General features: G+C 36.4%; 1 protein-coding gene across 1 annotated transcript in view; it reads left to right on the top strand.

The window, feature by feature from the left end:
• Positions 1-13,586, top strand: part of TMEM26 (transmembrane protein 26) — a 53,686-nt gene extending 40,100 nt beyond the window's left edge. Inside the window, exons 5-6 of the mRNA XM_044239591.1 lie at positions 6,450-6,526; positions 9,442-13,586. Coding sequence (XP_044095526.1) covers positions 6,450-6,526; positions 9,442-9,866 — 502 coding nt within the window. The 3' untranslated portion in view covers positions 9,867-13,586. The remainder of the gene's footprint in view (positions 1-6,449; positions 6,527-9,441) is intronic.
• The last annotated feature ends 616 nt before the right edge of the window (positions 13,587-14,202 follow it).

The raw sequence follows: 14,202 nt of genomic DNA, 5'->3' as shown, positions 1-14,202 counted from the left end.
TGAATTTTTTTTTTCCTGTGTATAGGTCAGCCACTATTTCTTTTTTTCTTTTTTCTTTTTTTTTTTTTTGATGTTTTATATTTTTGGTGGAAACTGGACATTTTAGATTATATTTTGTAGCAATGTATTATCCTCAAACTTCCCCTATACTTTAGGTTTCTGAGTGTTGTTGTTTTTGTTGTCTCAGTAAATTTTCTGAACTTAATCTAAGGAATCTCTCATCCCTTAGATTGTAGCCACTGATGTCTCTGCCTTTTTTTTTTTTTACCCTAATCCTTCTTTTGCTTATTTGTTTTTAGCATGGCCTATTAGGATTGTAGCTATGACTACAGAGCTTGTGATTAGCCAATGATTTGGACAGGATTTGTGATCAAACACTTCAAGCCCTTATCACCTATACTCTCTGCCAATGGATCTGTGTATGAGTTGGATAGCACATTTAAATTCAGAAAGTTTTCATATATACTCAGTTTTCAATTTCCACTGGGTTTGCATTGATCTTCCTGACACATGTCTGGCATATGTGGAGACATTATATAGCCCATCTAAGGCTCTTATTTTCAAAATCTCTCCATTAAAATTCAAGTTAGTCTACCATTCACCCCAAATGGAATTGCAACCATAAAGTAGCAAGGCTGTGGTCTCTCCCATTCATTTCCAACAAAGTTTATTACTCTTGCTGACCACACCTCTAAGCATAAGATTTCACAATCCACTCCAAGCCAAATCAGCACACTATGGCCATGAGGGGCCTCTGGTTTTCACTGTCAGACCCTCCCTCATAAAACTACTATTCTACCAAGAAAGCCTTAACATTCCTCTCAGTTTAACTAATCTTTCAAAAGATCTGTTGCAACTAAAGAATCATTGGAACAAAACATCAAAAACTAATGATGTACTATATGTTGGCTAACTGAACATTAAAAAAAGAAACATTTTATGAAAAAATAAAAAATAAAAAAATGAATTATTTTTTAAAGTTTTTAAATTAAATGAGGATGATGGTATACAATTTTAAAAATTTTAAAAAAAAGATCTATTGCTGAGTATAGACCTTTGACTTCCCTTTCCTTATAGCATTTACTTTAGAAAACTTGGAATTATAAGTTATTTCTCTGCCCCTTCAAGATTAAGTCTTCTTCCAACCTTTTTCTTATTTTACTACACAGAAATCTTTCTAATGGGTGAAAGAGTAATCCTTCAAAATGTGATCATCAAGAAAGATAGCACTCCTATCTCTCTGTCTCTTTGTGATATTAGAACCGTAACTTACCTCAACGCCCATTAGCAAACACACACTCAAAAAAAAAGGTCAAATCCTGTTGACCAATCTCCCCCTCTAATGTCCTTTAGTAGCTTTGCACTAGCTCACTCCAGTGCTTAAAGCCTCTCTTGCCTTTTGTTTTAGTAGGGATGAACTCAGTATTTCTCTCCTTTTGCAATAATCTACAATAAAGTCTTCCTTGCCTGCTTAATTCTGTCTGATGCAATTTTTCTTTAACATAGCCATGCTGGAGGGGTGTGAAAATATCCCATGGAAAAGAATGCCTCAAACTCCCACTCTTCTTAACTGAAGTTCTACCAGTTTCTCATAAATAAATGTCATTCAATTTGTTTTTTGCCTTTGGTTGATTTTTTAGAGATCTAAAGTGGTTATTTTTGACAATTGGTCAAGTATGTTTGTTGCAGAGAGGTTTTTGAACTTTTCATTCTGCTACAGCCATCTATCTTCCAACACTTTTAAAATTCTGAATGTCAATATCATTGCCAGGAAGAGCTAACTGGTTATTTACACTTTTAGAGATAATTTTTAATGTGCAGTCTTTTTTTTTGAGCACAGATCATTTATTAAAGAGGAAAAAGTCCATTCTCATAACATTACTGTTATCTCACTATATTTGACCACACAAAGGAGAATTTTTCTATGTTTACACTGTATTTTCTTTTCATTTAACTCTTTTTGCTTTTCTTCTAAGGTCAGTTAATACTTCATTTTCTCATTTACTTTTTCCCTTTATTTTTTTCCCTTTTCTGAAGAGGTTGATGATTTCCTAAAATCTAGGTGAATTAGAGGAGTCTGAGTGGTACAATCAATTAAAATTCCAACTCTTGGTTTCAGCTCAGGTTGTTATTTCAGGGCTGTGAGATTGAGTCCTATGTTGGGGCTCTGCACTCATTTCTCTCTCCCTCTGCCCCTCTCCCCATACTCACACACACTCTCTCTAAAATAAATAAACATTTTTTTAAAGTAAAAATGAGGTGGATTCTATCCACTGGTTATCTCTTATTTATAGGAACATTTACAAGTCCAAAAAGAAACAGTTAAGCAAATTAGCAATGTATGACTTTATTTTTACTTTACACCCATAAAATCTGGTGCACTGATCTACCAAATTCCAGTCTTTTATCCTTCTAATTTTCCAAGTAGAGAAGTGATGCTCACATATATAATTGTATTTGTCAAGATCTTTTGTCTCTTTATAAGTAGAGACCATTGTCTGCTTACATGCTTCTCAGTTGACATTTATGAAGACATTACACATGAGAAAATGGGATGAGACAATTAGGGGAGACAATTACACAATGGAAATAATGTTGAATAAATTTACTCCAAAATTCCTTCACATTTTGAGTGATCATCATTTAAGCTCAGTGATTTATTTACTTTCCTTTTAACCTTCCTGAGTAATGTTTACTATCTGACTTAGTACAAATTTGTCTGCTTTAAATTTTTTTCTGGCCGTTTTTTCCAAAGTTATTTTTGATAAATTTAGTAATATGTTTCTCAACACTGAGTTTCCTATATTTTGTGTGTGCTCAGATATTGCATATGCAAAAGATATATGTTTATATTGTAGAGTTAGAATTTGACTTACTAAGGGCTAGTGTTCATTATTTATCCTTATTTTGTAAAATGATAGAATTAAAACAAAAAATTTAAGAGATATGTTCACATAATAAAAATACTACTGCTAACATTGCTGCTGCTTCTGCTGCTGCCACTTGCTACTACTGCTAGGTAATGTTTATACCTTTCTGTGTCCCAAGTACTGTTCTAGGGTTTTAGTTATGGTAAGTTATTTAGTCTTTACAATAAACTATGAGGTAGGTACTGTCATCACCATTTCATAAGTTGAACTGTGGCAGGCAAGAGAAGTTGAGAAGGTCTCAAGGTTATATGGTAATAAAAAAATAAAACCTAACCTTCATAATTAGTCTGTTTTGAGTGTTGTTCTAAGAGCTTTATATGTTTAATACATTTTTATAATATATTTAATGTAATTATCATAGAAAATCTAGTAGCTATTAAATTATTATCATTATGCTCACATGGAATATGGATACACTAAAGCATATAGATGTGAAATTACTTGTTCATGGTCATGTATCAGTAAATATGGATCTGGGACTGAAGGCCCACATCCTACCTCTCTGGTGAGGCTTGGAGCTGGTATTTGAACTCCAGCAACCTGGCACCAGACCTTGTTCTTTACCATTGCTTCCTGCTGCCTTGCAGACAAATTGCATGTGAGTTTTTGGTAGAATTATTGAAGTTTGGGATTAGAAGAAACTTCAAAAGTAGCCATCTATTGAACAATCTATTTTACATCTGTTGCAAAATCCTCTCCAGAATTTTCTCAACAAATTTTTGTCCAGACTTTCTTTGAAAATTTTCAGAAACCTCAGGGCAACTCATTCCATTTTGAGTTGGTATTATTACAGAGTACTTTTCTCTATTGTGATAAAATTTGCATTCTTATAGGCACCACTAAAGTTCTTTGAATCTGAATTGGTCTTCTGAAGTCAGAAGAAGTAAGTTTAATTTCTTTTCCATATGATAGCCTTTTATTTTTAAAGATTTTATTCATTTATTTGACAGGGAGAGAGAGATTACAAGCAGGCAGAGAGGCAGGCAGAGAGAGAGGGAGAAGCAGGTTCCCTGCTGAGCAGAGAGCCCGCCTGACTGGATCCCAGGACCCTGAGATTATGACCTGAGCTGAAGGCAAAGGCTTTAACCCACTGAGCCACCCAGGCGCCCCCATATGATAGCCTTTTAAATATATAAAATTTCTTGAGCTATCCCACATATAACATGACTGTGAGATCTCTCACCATCCTAGCCTCTCTCCCTTAGCCCCAAAACTATAAATTTTCCTCCTAAAACATTAGGCACAATATGTAATATTTCTCATATATTCTGAACATTATAGATACAACAGGGCTAAAATTTACTGTTTCCTTTATGGAAATAGTATAGTACCATGGTTAAAAGTGTGGATGCTGAAACAAGCTATCCAATTCTGACTTCTGCTTCCAACACTTAAAATAACCACATTACTTTAGACAACTAGAGTTTCTACAACTCTATGCCTCCCTCACTGGTCAAATAGGGACAAGTATAATTATTTTGTGAAATTGGTATGAGGATTAAGTGTGATCATAGTTAAATCATTAGAAACTTCCTGAAACGGTATGAGTTCAGAAACTGTAGGTAAAATTATTGAATAATTCAGCTACTTATTGAAGGTCTATTATGTATAGACATTGACATTACAAAGATGGAATAAAGTTATAGACTGCATTCCCTAGGTAACTCCACTTAAAATTCTAGACTTTATAATTCTTATGAAATGACCTATGATTACATTTAATTTTGGAAAGTCATAAATCCATGTCATACTGTGAACTTATAATTAGATAATAGTAAGGGAAAATCCTTGAGCCTTTTTTATGGCAGCTGCTGTGAAATGCTACCTCTTCTATCCTGTTCTAGGTCATCCGGTTATATCTTGTCAGGATCTTTTGAGATCCTGATTGTGTCTTCTGGGGTAATTGTTTTCTATCCAGCCTCGATGTCATATGTGCATATGAGAAGCCTTCCATCAATGTGGCAACCAAGTCATTGGTGAAATGTGAAGTGGAATCGAATCAAAGGCAGAGCCTGCAGCAACCCTGAGAGAGCTCTCTTTGGGGAGTCATTTACACAGTTAGGAATCCACCTAACTGTGCTTATACCCAGAACATTTCTTAATCTTGTTAATAAGAACACTGTGGGAGGCCTTTTCACAAGTCTTATTTAAACCCAAATGTCTTATATTAATTTATATATCATTACTTGCTTGGTAATCCTAACTCTATTGGAGAGAGAGAGACAGAGAGAGAAAATCTTAGTATGCTGAGTGTAATTGTTCCAAGTAACCCGTGCTAATGCCTAGTAATTATTGTCTTCTATAAGGGCTTTCAGAAATCTTCTAAATAACCACTTATATAACCTAACTAGGGATTAATTGTAAATGTGCATTTTGTACTTTAAGATACACTTCTGCTTCATTTTGAAAATTAAGACTTATTTATTTATTTTTTTTGTCATCACCCTTGTCTCTGCCACTAACTACCAAGATAATGAGGCTTAGAAATGTCATTTACAATTTCTCTCATAGTTTTTGAGATCCAATTTTTCCAGGCCTCAATACTTGAAGCATTTAAAGATATCTCTTGCAACCACCTCATTTATATTTGGTTTCAACTTGATGCCTTTCTATCCCCCTCCAATCTGACAATCTCTCTTGACAGAGAAGTTGGCAATAAAATCTGCTATTATACCACTAACCTCAAATTGTTACCTTCCTTTGTATTTTTGCTAAAAAAATAATTTTGATATTTCTTTAATATCCTTTGTATTTTTATAACACATATTCTTTCTGACTTAAGTCTTCAAGACCATTCTCATAGGTCAATGACGTTTGTGTATTTGTATATTTGCCAAGTACGGCCCTTCTTTCGTACATTCAATAATTTCTTCCATAAATATTTGTGGAGGTTCTCTTATTTGCTGTTCCAGGCACTGGGGATACAATAGTGAATGAAACTGTCACATTCCCTGACTTTCATCCTAGAAATTGGTGTAAATTTTTTATTATTGGATTTATCTTCCCACTTTCTTTTCCCGGCTGAAGGTAGTTTTCTTTTATGTGTTGAACTTTTAATTTTTGGGCATCATGTAGTCCTTTTGAGATGTATCTTTAGGATAGCGTATCATGATCTTAGAAAAAAAAATTTAAATTTTCTCCTTGAAAATTCTTGAAGTCAGCCCTCTGAATTTCTGAGTCAAAGTCTAACATTTTCCCTGGCATCTATCTCCAATAATGTTTCCATGATTTTGTAAAACTAAAGATGACAATATGGGACAAAGAGGCTTTGCCATAATTTACACAGATGTTGACACATGTGGAAGTTGGATTTTAAGTCTCAGAGTTTTTTTTACTTTTTCATTAATCCATTATTATCATGAATGGATTTTTTTTCATGGGTTTCTTATATCACCAAGATATTTTGACAACACTTGAGAGGTTTATTAAGGTATGCTCAAATATGAGGAAAAAAGAGAAAATATTTCTTTAAAAATGATCATTTTTTATTACTAATTTAAAATTTTGTCTATGTTCTAGGAATAGTCCTGCCCTGGTCTATGCCATCCTTGTCATATGGACCTGGAGCATGTTACAGTTTCCACTCGACCTGGCAGGTAAATGTCTCAATATTTGCTCAAAGAAACAGAAAATTGTAACTCCTGATTACAAGCTATAATCTTTGTAGGCATTTGAGAAGATTATCATTTTTAATCATTTTGATATTCCAGTGTTAGTTCTGGTTCAGTTTAGAAGAAAAGTTGACTGAAACTTAAGAAAACCACTAGTGGATCCATTCTGGGACCTGGTGATCCTGAGAGAGTTGCGTGTACTGAAGCACAGCTTTACACTCACTTCAAAGAGTGGTTCCATCACCTAAGCATTGTAAAATCTCCCACAAATTACGTAAGACCTTTGTGCCTCAATTTTCACCAATGAAATGGGACTGTTAATCATAGTAACTAGAGTTGAAGTTTCTTGTGATGACTAAATAAGATAGAGTTTGTGAAGTACTTAGCATAGTTGCTGGGATACAAATATTACTTCTTGATATTTTCAGACCTCATTTTCATTCTTTTGTCAGGCCCATATCTTAGAATATCACAGGGAGTAAGAGCAGTTTGGGGGCCACAAGGAAAATTAAAATTTTCCTCAGTAGTGGCCCTTCGAATTCCATTGGTCATATTAATAAATACATCAACTCCTAAGACTTCACAAGAAGAAACTGTTTACCAAGCATAGCATACTAGTGATGATCTAGAGCTGCTTGTCCAATACAGCATCCACTAGCCACATGTGGCTGTTTAAATTTAAATTAATTGAAATGAGATAAAATTAAAAGTTCAGTTCCTCGGTCACACTAGCCACAATTCAAGTGCTCATCTATTGCATATGGCTGCTGTAGTAGGCAGTGCATTAGGCAGAACATTTTTTACCATCTCAGGAAGGTCAATTGGAGCCATCCCCTAACTTCCAGGAAAGATACCTGGAATTCTGACTTGAGCATTCTCCAGGATGCTACTTTACCCTGAAGAAATTCTAGGATTTAATAATTAAAAAAGAAAAAATAATTATATTTTCCTTAAGCCTGACTTCTTTTTTTATGGCACCCTACTCGATGGCCTCAGGATTCAAATTAATCTAAAACAGAGATATTTAATCTTTCTGCATCTTCTTTTGGCTTACTTTAATAGGCCCAGAGTTTTCGGAGGCCATTTTAGAATTTAGCAAACACTCTCTGAAACAAAACTGTCATCAAAATAGATGGAAAGAATGGGGGTGGAGTTTTAGAAATACCCAAAATCTAATTACCAGTTAATAATTATAAACAAATGTATGCTAATAACACACACACACACACACACACACACAAACACATTTTGTTGTAATGTGCCCAATCTATACCTCTTGATCAGGTGGTGTTTCCTGACAGAATATTTGGTACCATCACTTTAGATGTTGAAGAACACTCTTAGGAGGTCCCTTGGAACCATTTCCTGACCCTAACTTCTTAAGAGAAGCCACTATTGGGGCACCTGGGTGGCTCAGTCAGTTAAGCATCTGACTCTTGTTTTCGGCTCAGGTCATGATCCCAGTGTTGTGGGATCAAGCCCTGTGTAGGTTTTGCCCTCAGCAGGGATTCTGCTTGAGATTCTCTCTCCCCATCTCTCTCCTCCTCTCTCCTCACCCTCTAAAAGAGATAAATAATTTTTTTTTAAAAAAACAGAGAGAAGCCATTATTGATCTTATGTTAGGTTTTCTTTTTTTATTCACACTGTTCCTCCTCACCCTCTTATATCTTGTGGTTTATAGCCTTGCTAAGAAAATTTTTATTTGGGAAAGAAATTGTATAAACTTTCAGGGGTGATAATGTTATGCAGCTGTTTGAAAAACAAAGACCAAATGTTACTTCTGACTAAATCACTATTGTATTTTCCAACAAACAGTACATTATGTTCACCCATATCAAAGCAGCTTCATAATATTTGCAGGCTCCAGTAGACGAAGGCATTCTTTGTTTGAAAATTCCAAATGGAAGGCTTCATTATTATAAAGGATTATTTTATGCCCTTGACCTTGAATTAAATTTGCATTTTAGAAATTAAAACAAAAAGGTTCATCTGTTGATTGGGCCTCCTTTTGTTCAACTGGAAAATCAGTAATTATATCCAGTGTTTCTTGTAAACCGTGAAATGAAACCATACGGCATTAGACAAAATAAAATAACAATGGCATTTATTTTGGGCTTTTGTCCACCCACCATTAGAAAAATATGTTTAACATGAATTAGGTTTGAATTTGAATTATAAACACTTGCATTTCCACAACATAATTTACACGTGTGGCTAAGTGAGTCAACCAGAAAACAGGTAAATCCCAAAGGGAGGATACAGAAGGATCCCAAACTCAGCATTAGCTAAGTCATTCATTATCCCAAGGGAAAGAGAGAAGTGAGAAATCAGAGAGGAGCCAAGGATGTTACTTTCATGGAAATAAAAAGAGCCAAGGAATAGGGGCACCCTCATCACAGACATCGTTGTTACCTTGGTTTTCTAAGGAAAAAACTGGGGCCCAGGAAGGTTAAGTAACTTGGCCAGCATCTTACTAAGAAAAAAACGAGGCAGCCAGCCTATCTGGCTTGAGGCCTAAAATGCCCTGCTGTGCTCTCTCTCTACACTGCAGACCCTAGAAACAGAAAAGGTGGTGTGGTGTCCCCAGGATGGGGACTAGAAGGTGATCTAAAACTTGTGACATGGATGGAAAGCTGAGGACTTTCTTTTGTGTGTTTTATTGAAATTACAACAGACAATTGATTTTAAACATAAAATGACCACAGATGTTAAGTGGTTAAGGGGTGGCTAAACGTGGTGTTCAGTGTTAAGGATGAGCTCACGCTTTCCCCCCAGAATTAAACTATAGAATCAGTCCTAACTGTTAAGTAGTACAGCCCCCATCGTTGATGACTTGTCCCCATTTCATTCTGTCTTACACATTTCAGAGGTGCACTAATTGGTCTGTCTTGTGCTCTCAGTACAGCATGTGGTCTGCCCCTTGTCCATGGCAATGAGGGGGTTCCCCAGCTTCTTCTTTTGCCAATACAGCGCCGATCTTTGGAACATTGGGATCAGCATCTTCATACAAGACGGCCCCTTCCTCATCGTGCGTCTCATACTGATGACCTACTTCAAAGTCATAAACCAGATGCTGGTGTTCTTTGCCGCCAAGAATTTCCTTGTGGTGGTGTTACAGCTCTACCGCCTGGTGGTGCTGGCGATGGATGTCCGCACTTCCTTGCTGCATCAGCCCGGCCGCCTGAAAGCAAAACATCACTGCCCGTGTGAACCCACTGCGAGTGGGATCTCATCTGGAGACCCGGAGAGCGGCTCTAAGGGCGACTTGGGGGTCCCCTTGCAGACTTCACCAGTCACCCCTGAGGACTCGCAGTCCACCCCATAGCTCCTTACTGACAGAAAGCAGCCACTAGAACGTTTGACTTCCTGGTCCTTCTTATGGACAGAATCTCCACTCTCTCCCTCTTTTTTAACTTTGGCATATAATAATTTTCAAAAGAACAACATAAAAAGTGATCTTAAACCAAAGCTGAGGAATTTTCTTTTTTCAACTGAATGGAAAGAACTTTGATTAGTGGCTATCGCTACAACTTCTGTGTGATGGTATCAGATGTTACAGTTGTTCAACGACTAAGTGATTTGTTTGTCTTGAACTGTTTGAAAAGCTATGGACAGGGTTACAGTGACATGCCCTCAAAAGATTTAGTGCAGACAAACTGTCACGGCTGTTACCTGAAAATAGAGAAGCTTTGAACTTTGGCTCCATTGTCAGACTATCTCATCTGATCTTTCCTGCAATGTCCCTGACATCAAAAAATGTACATTCAGTGAATGCAGAACAAATGAAGGGAAAAGTGCTTTTAAAATTACCTCACTGTGAGCTGGAAGCAGTGAAAATCTCTGCCCAGCTTCCATAGCATTGAGAGCCCTCTCCATTGCTGCACAGACCTTCCCAGGAAAATCATTTTTCTGGGCTGATGTGGTATTCTGTCATGGTGCATATGCTCTTACAGAAATTTTATTGCTTTTGGCTTGGGCGCTGCAAAATTCACAGCAAGCCATTTCGGTTGTGAGGCAGGAAATACTGGTAATGCTAGCAAAGTCACAATTTCCACTCTGAAACATGATTTGCGGTATTCATCAGTATTTTTCTTAACTCTACTTTGCCATTTTCTGTATTGCCAAGTCGAATTACGTGGGTTGATGCAAGGAAGCACTGAAACAGGGAGTAAAGGTGTTTCAGGCCCTTTAAGAGTTACCATAGTTTCTGGAGTCAGCCAGAGGTAGATGGAACCCCTCCCGACTGCGGCTATGGGAACCGGAGTCGGCCTTTGGTCTCTGGTAAGGTGTCGGGGATAGAGGCTTGCATCAGCCGGACACGCAGCCAGCAGCCCTTGACTGGTGACCGGGTTCAGAGTACGCCACGCCATGGCATTGTGGAAATCAGGAAATTCGCTTTTCTTCCCCGCATTAAGACTTCACCTCCCCAGTGTTGAAATAGACATTCTTTCCCCTTACACACCTCTGTACTTTCCAGATGGAGGTCATTCAGAACATTTTTAAATGATTTTTGCTTTTAAAGATCCAGTGTGAAAATTTACCTGACTGTATAGCAATGATTACATTCGAGGCAAGCAGTTACGAAACTGCTCTTTTAGGGTTCAAAGCAGAATTCCTCCTTGTTATTATGCTGAGGAATTCAAAGGGACATGAAAGATAAGACTGGAGTATGACCTTAAATTGGGTGTGACTGTTTGACAACCACTGGGGACAATTTTATCTATAAATCTGTGTGACAGGATATCTGTTCAAAATATTTGATTCAAATGTTTCATTGGCAAATTCTATTTTTATACAGAGAAATTAATATTTTCCACTCCTTGGCTTTTTCAGTGCCTGATAGCATGTTTTTATTTCATCCTTTTCTTCCTTGTGTTTCTAATTTTAACAGTATGATGATTGTAAAATTACACATGAGACGAGTGGAATACATTTATAATTTTCATAATAATTTTATGAACGTTAAGATCAGGAAATTATATTTATATAAAGAAAAGAACTTGACAACTTTTAAGGGCATGTTATTTAAAATGCTTAGCAATTGGAAGCAAAATAATAAGTGCTACTATTTATAAAAACGCCTCGGCAGAATCTGTTTTTCTGTTGACTATTTTATGTTGAATGTTTTCTTCTACAACATGTATGTGCTGCTTATTATTGCAGATTTGCTCATGGCATACTTTTCATGTTTTAATTTTTTTCTTCCAGCAAAACAAACATTGAGCATCTAAAAATAGATAAACTATAAAGTAGTACGGCTGTTGCAAGGATATTTTTAAACGTTTTCAAATCTGAGACTTGGCTTGGCTTCGTGAATGAGTTCCTAGTGTTTCAGTAAAGTATTTTGTAATTAGCACTCCTCCAAAGGCCTTGGAAATGGGAAGTCCAGAGTCTGGCTTTACTTAGTGTTCCAGGAAGGCAGAGGGCATGGAGGACCATCTCGGCAATAAATGGTGGCAGAATAGACACATGCTCCCACAGGTTTTCCAGGAAAATCTGTGAAGGGCGACATGCGTTAACCTAACCACGGGTACCCCTACTCTCATGGACTATTTTTATAGTCATTTAGGTCATTTAAAAACAAAACTTAAATCCAACCTAAATCTGAGACCCCTGATGAAAAGAGTTAACCTTGTATTCAGTAATTGTCTGTTTTTATTCTAGATTGCTAAACGTTGTAGTGTTTGAAAACAGTCCAGCATTTTTTATAAAGTGATTAGAACAGCAGTTGCCATGCGTATATTGACAACCCGGGACCTGCTTCCATGGTATGTGTAAGCAGATAACTATTCAGATCATCTGTACGATGTGTTGCAAGCCATACCTCTCTACGATCCCTCACAGACCCACAACACACCAAATCCCCAGCCAATGAGGAGAGTGGCTCGTTTGTGGTAGTGTCGTTATTGTTGTGGTTGTTGTTACCTAATTCCTTGATGGAAACTCAATCAGACGAGATCGGGCGTGTTCAGGGTGGTATGGCCGTAGACTGGAAACTCAATCAAATGTCTTTCCTAAAAACATATCATTCTACTCACGAGGAAACACAGGGTACATGTTTTAATGATGTTGCATGGAAATGTAACCATGGCATGGGTTTTCTTTTGACCCTGACTAGATGAGTCCCAAAGATGATTTCCCATTGCAAGATCCTTAAACTGTCTTTATCTTTCATTATTCTGTGAATTTTTATTTCAGCTGGAACTGCTAACATAGGAAAATAAAAATTTTTATTGGCCAATAACATTCTAGCTAATCTTCCAAAATGAAGACTCTTACACAAATTTACCGGTCGGACCTGTAGTGCTTCCACTAATATGTTGCAGCACTTCAGGCCCTGTAAAACAGAAAGACACAACCAAGAAGCATTGGGATTCTCTACTGTAATATTAACTGTGGATTTGTGATTTAATAGAAAGCTTCCAAAGCTCTGAAAAAGTATGCATTATACGTGCACATGGTTTACGTTTCCTCCAAGGTATCAGATTTCAGCACTGACATCTATTCCCTTTGGCACTTAGTTTCAATTCTTAATCTATTCTCTGATTAAGAGAGAGAAAGAATTGTAGAAGGCCAAGTGTCTGTCCACCTTCACTCTGCTTTGGCGCTAGGAAAGTGAAATGCTGAAATATATTGCAGAGACTTAACGACATACACACACAAAAAATCTTGAATTATAAGAAGAGACTGTTACTTTTTTTGTTTTGTTTGGGTTTTTGTTTTGGTTTGGTTTTGCTATTTTCTTTGTACTTTGGGCCATTCTGACCCACTCTCGCAAATAACCTATTTGGGGGTAAAAATCAGCAGCTGGAGGACATTTATAGCCCTGAGGCTTCAAATAACATTCCATATGATGGGAGGAACTTTAAACAGTGTTCAAATAATCTACGGCTGCAGCCTTATATTTTACGCATGTCCATCCTCTAAGTCCTTTCTAGAATATTTTGTGAGAATATTTTCTCCAAATTATTTATGTCAATACTATTTTACTACGAATGACCTTTGTATTTTATTATATACATTAAAGAGTTTGTATACAACATTATCTTGATGTCTGTTTTTTGTCTGCATTTCTTGTCTTTGTTCTCTACTGTCATTCATTTCATTTCATTTTTAAGCTTTGATTTTAAAAAACAGATCTATTTAGAATGTGACTAAAGTGGCATTTCAAACTAGCGAGGAAAGGCTGACCAACTTTATAAATGATGTTGGGGAATTTGTGAACCATCTGGAAAAAATAAAGTTAGATTTTTATCTCACGCAATATATAGAAATAAATTCCAGATGGATTAAAGAACTAAATATAAAAGTGAAAACTATAAAATATTAGAAGAAAATACAGGATGTGTCTTTAGCATTCAGGGAATGGAAAAGATCTTCCAAAGCAAGACGTGAAATCCAGAATCTCTGAGAGAAAAGATGGACAGATTTTTCTACATAAAGGTTTAAAATTTCTAAATGGCCAAAGGTGTCATAAATATATCTATTACTCTCCTTTCTGGGGAATGGTGTCAGTGCAGTTATACAAGAGAAGTGAGAGTTATAGAAGTTAGAAAGGAGTCAAATTTATCACTTAATTGTAGAAGATTGAAACTTGAACATCCAAGAAAAGCACATAAAAACATAAGAAACTATTAAAAATAATAATCTAAAATTATGCC

The sequence above is a fragment of the Neovison vison genome, chromosome 2 (genome assembly GCF_020171115.1).
Source record: "Neovison vison isolate M4711 chromosome 2, ASM_NN_V1, whole genome shotgun sequence".
Lineage (NCBI taxonomy): Eukaryota > Metazoa > Chordata > Mammalia > Carnivora > Mustelidae > Neogale > Neogale vison.
The sequence above is the reverse complement of the archived record's forward strand: the minus strand, read 5'-3'. Positions and strand labels throughout refer to the sequence as shown.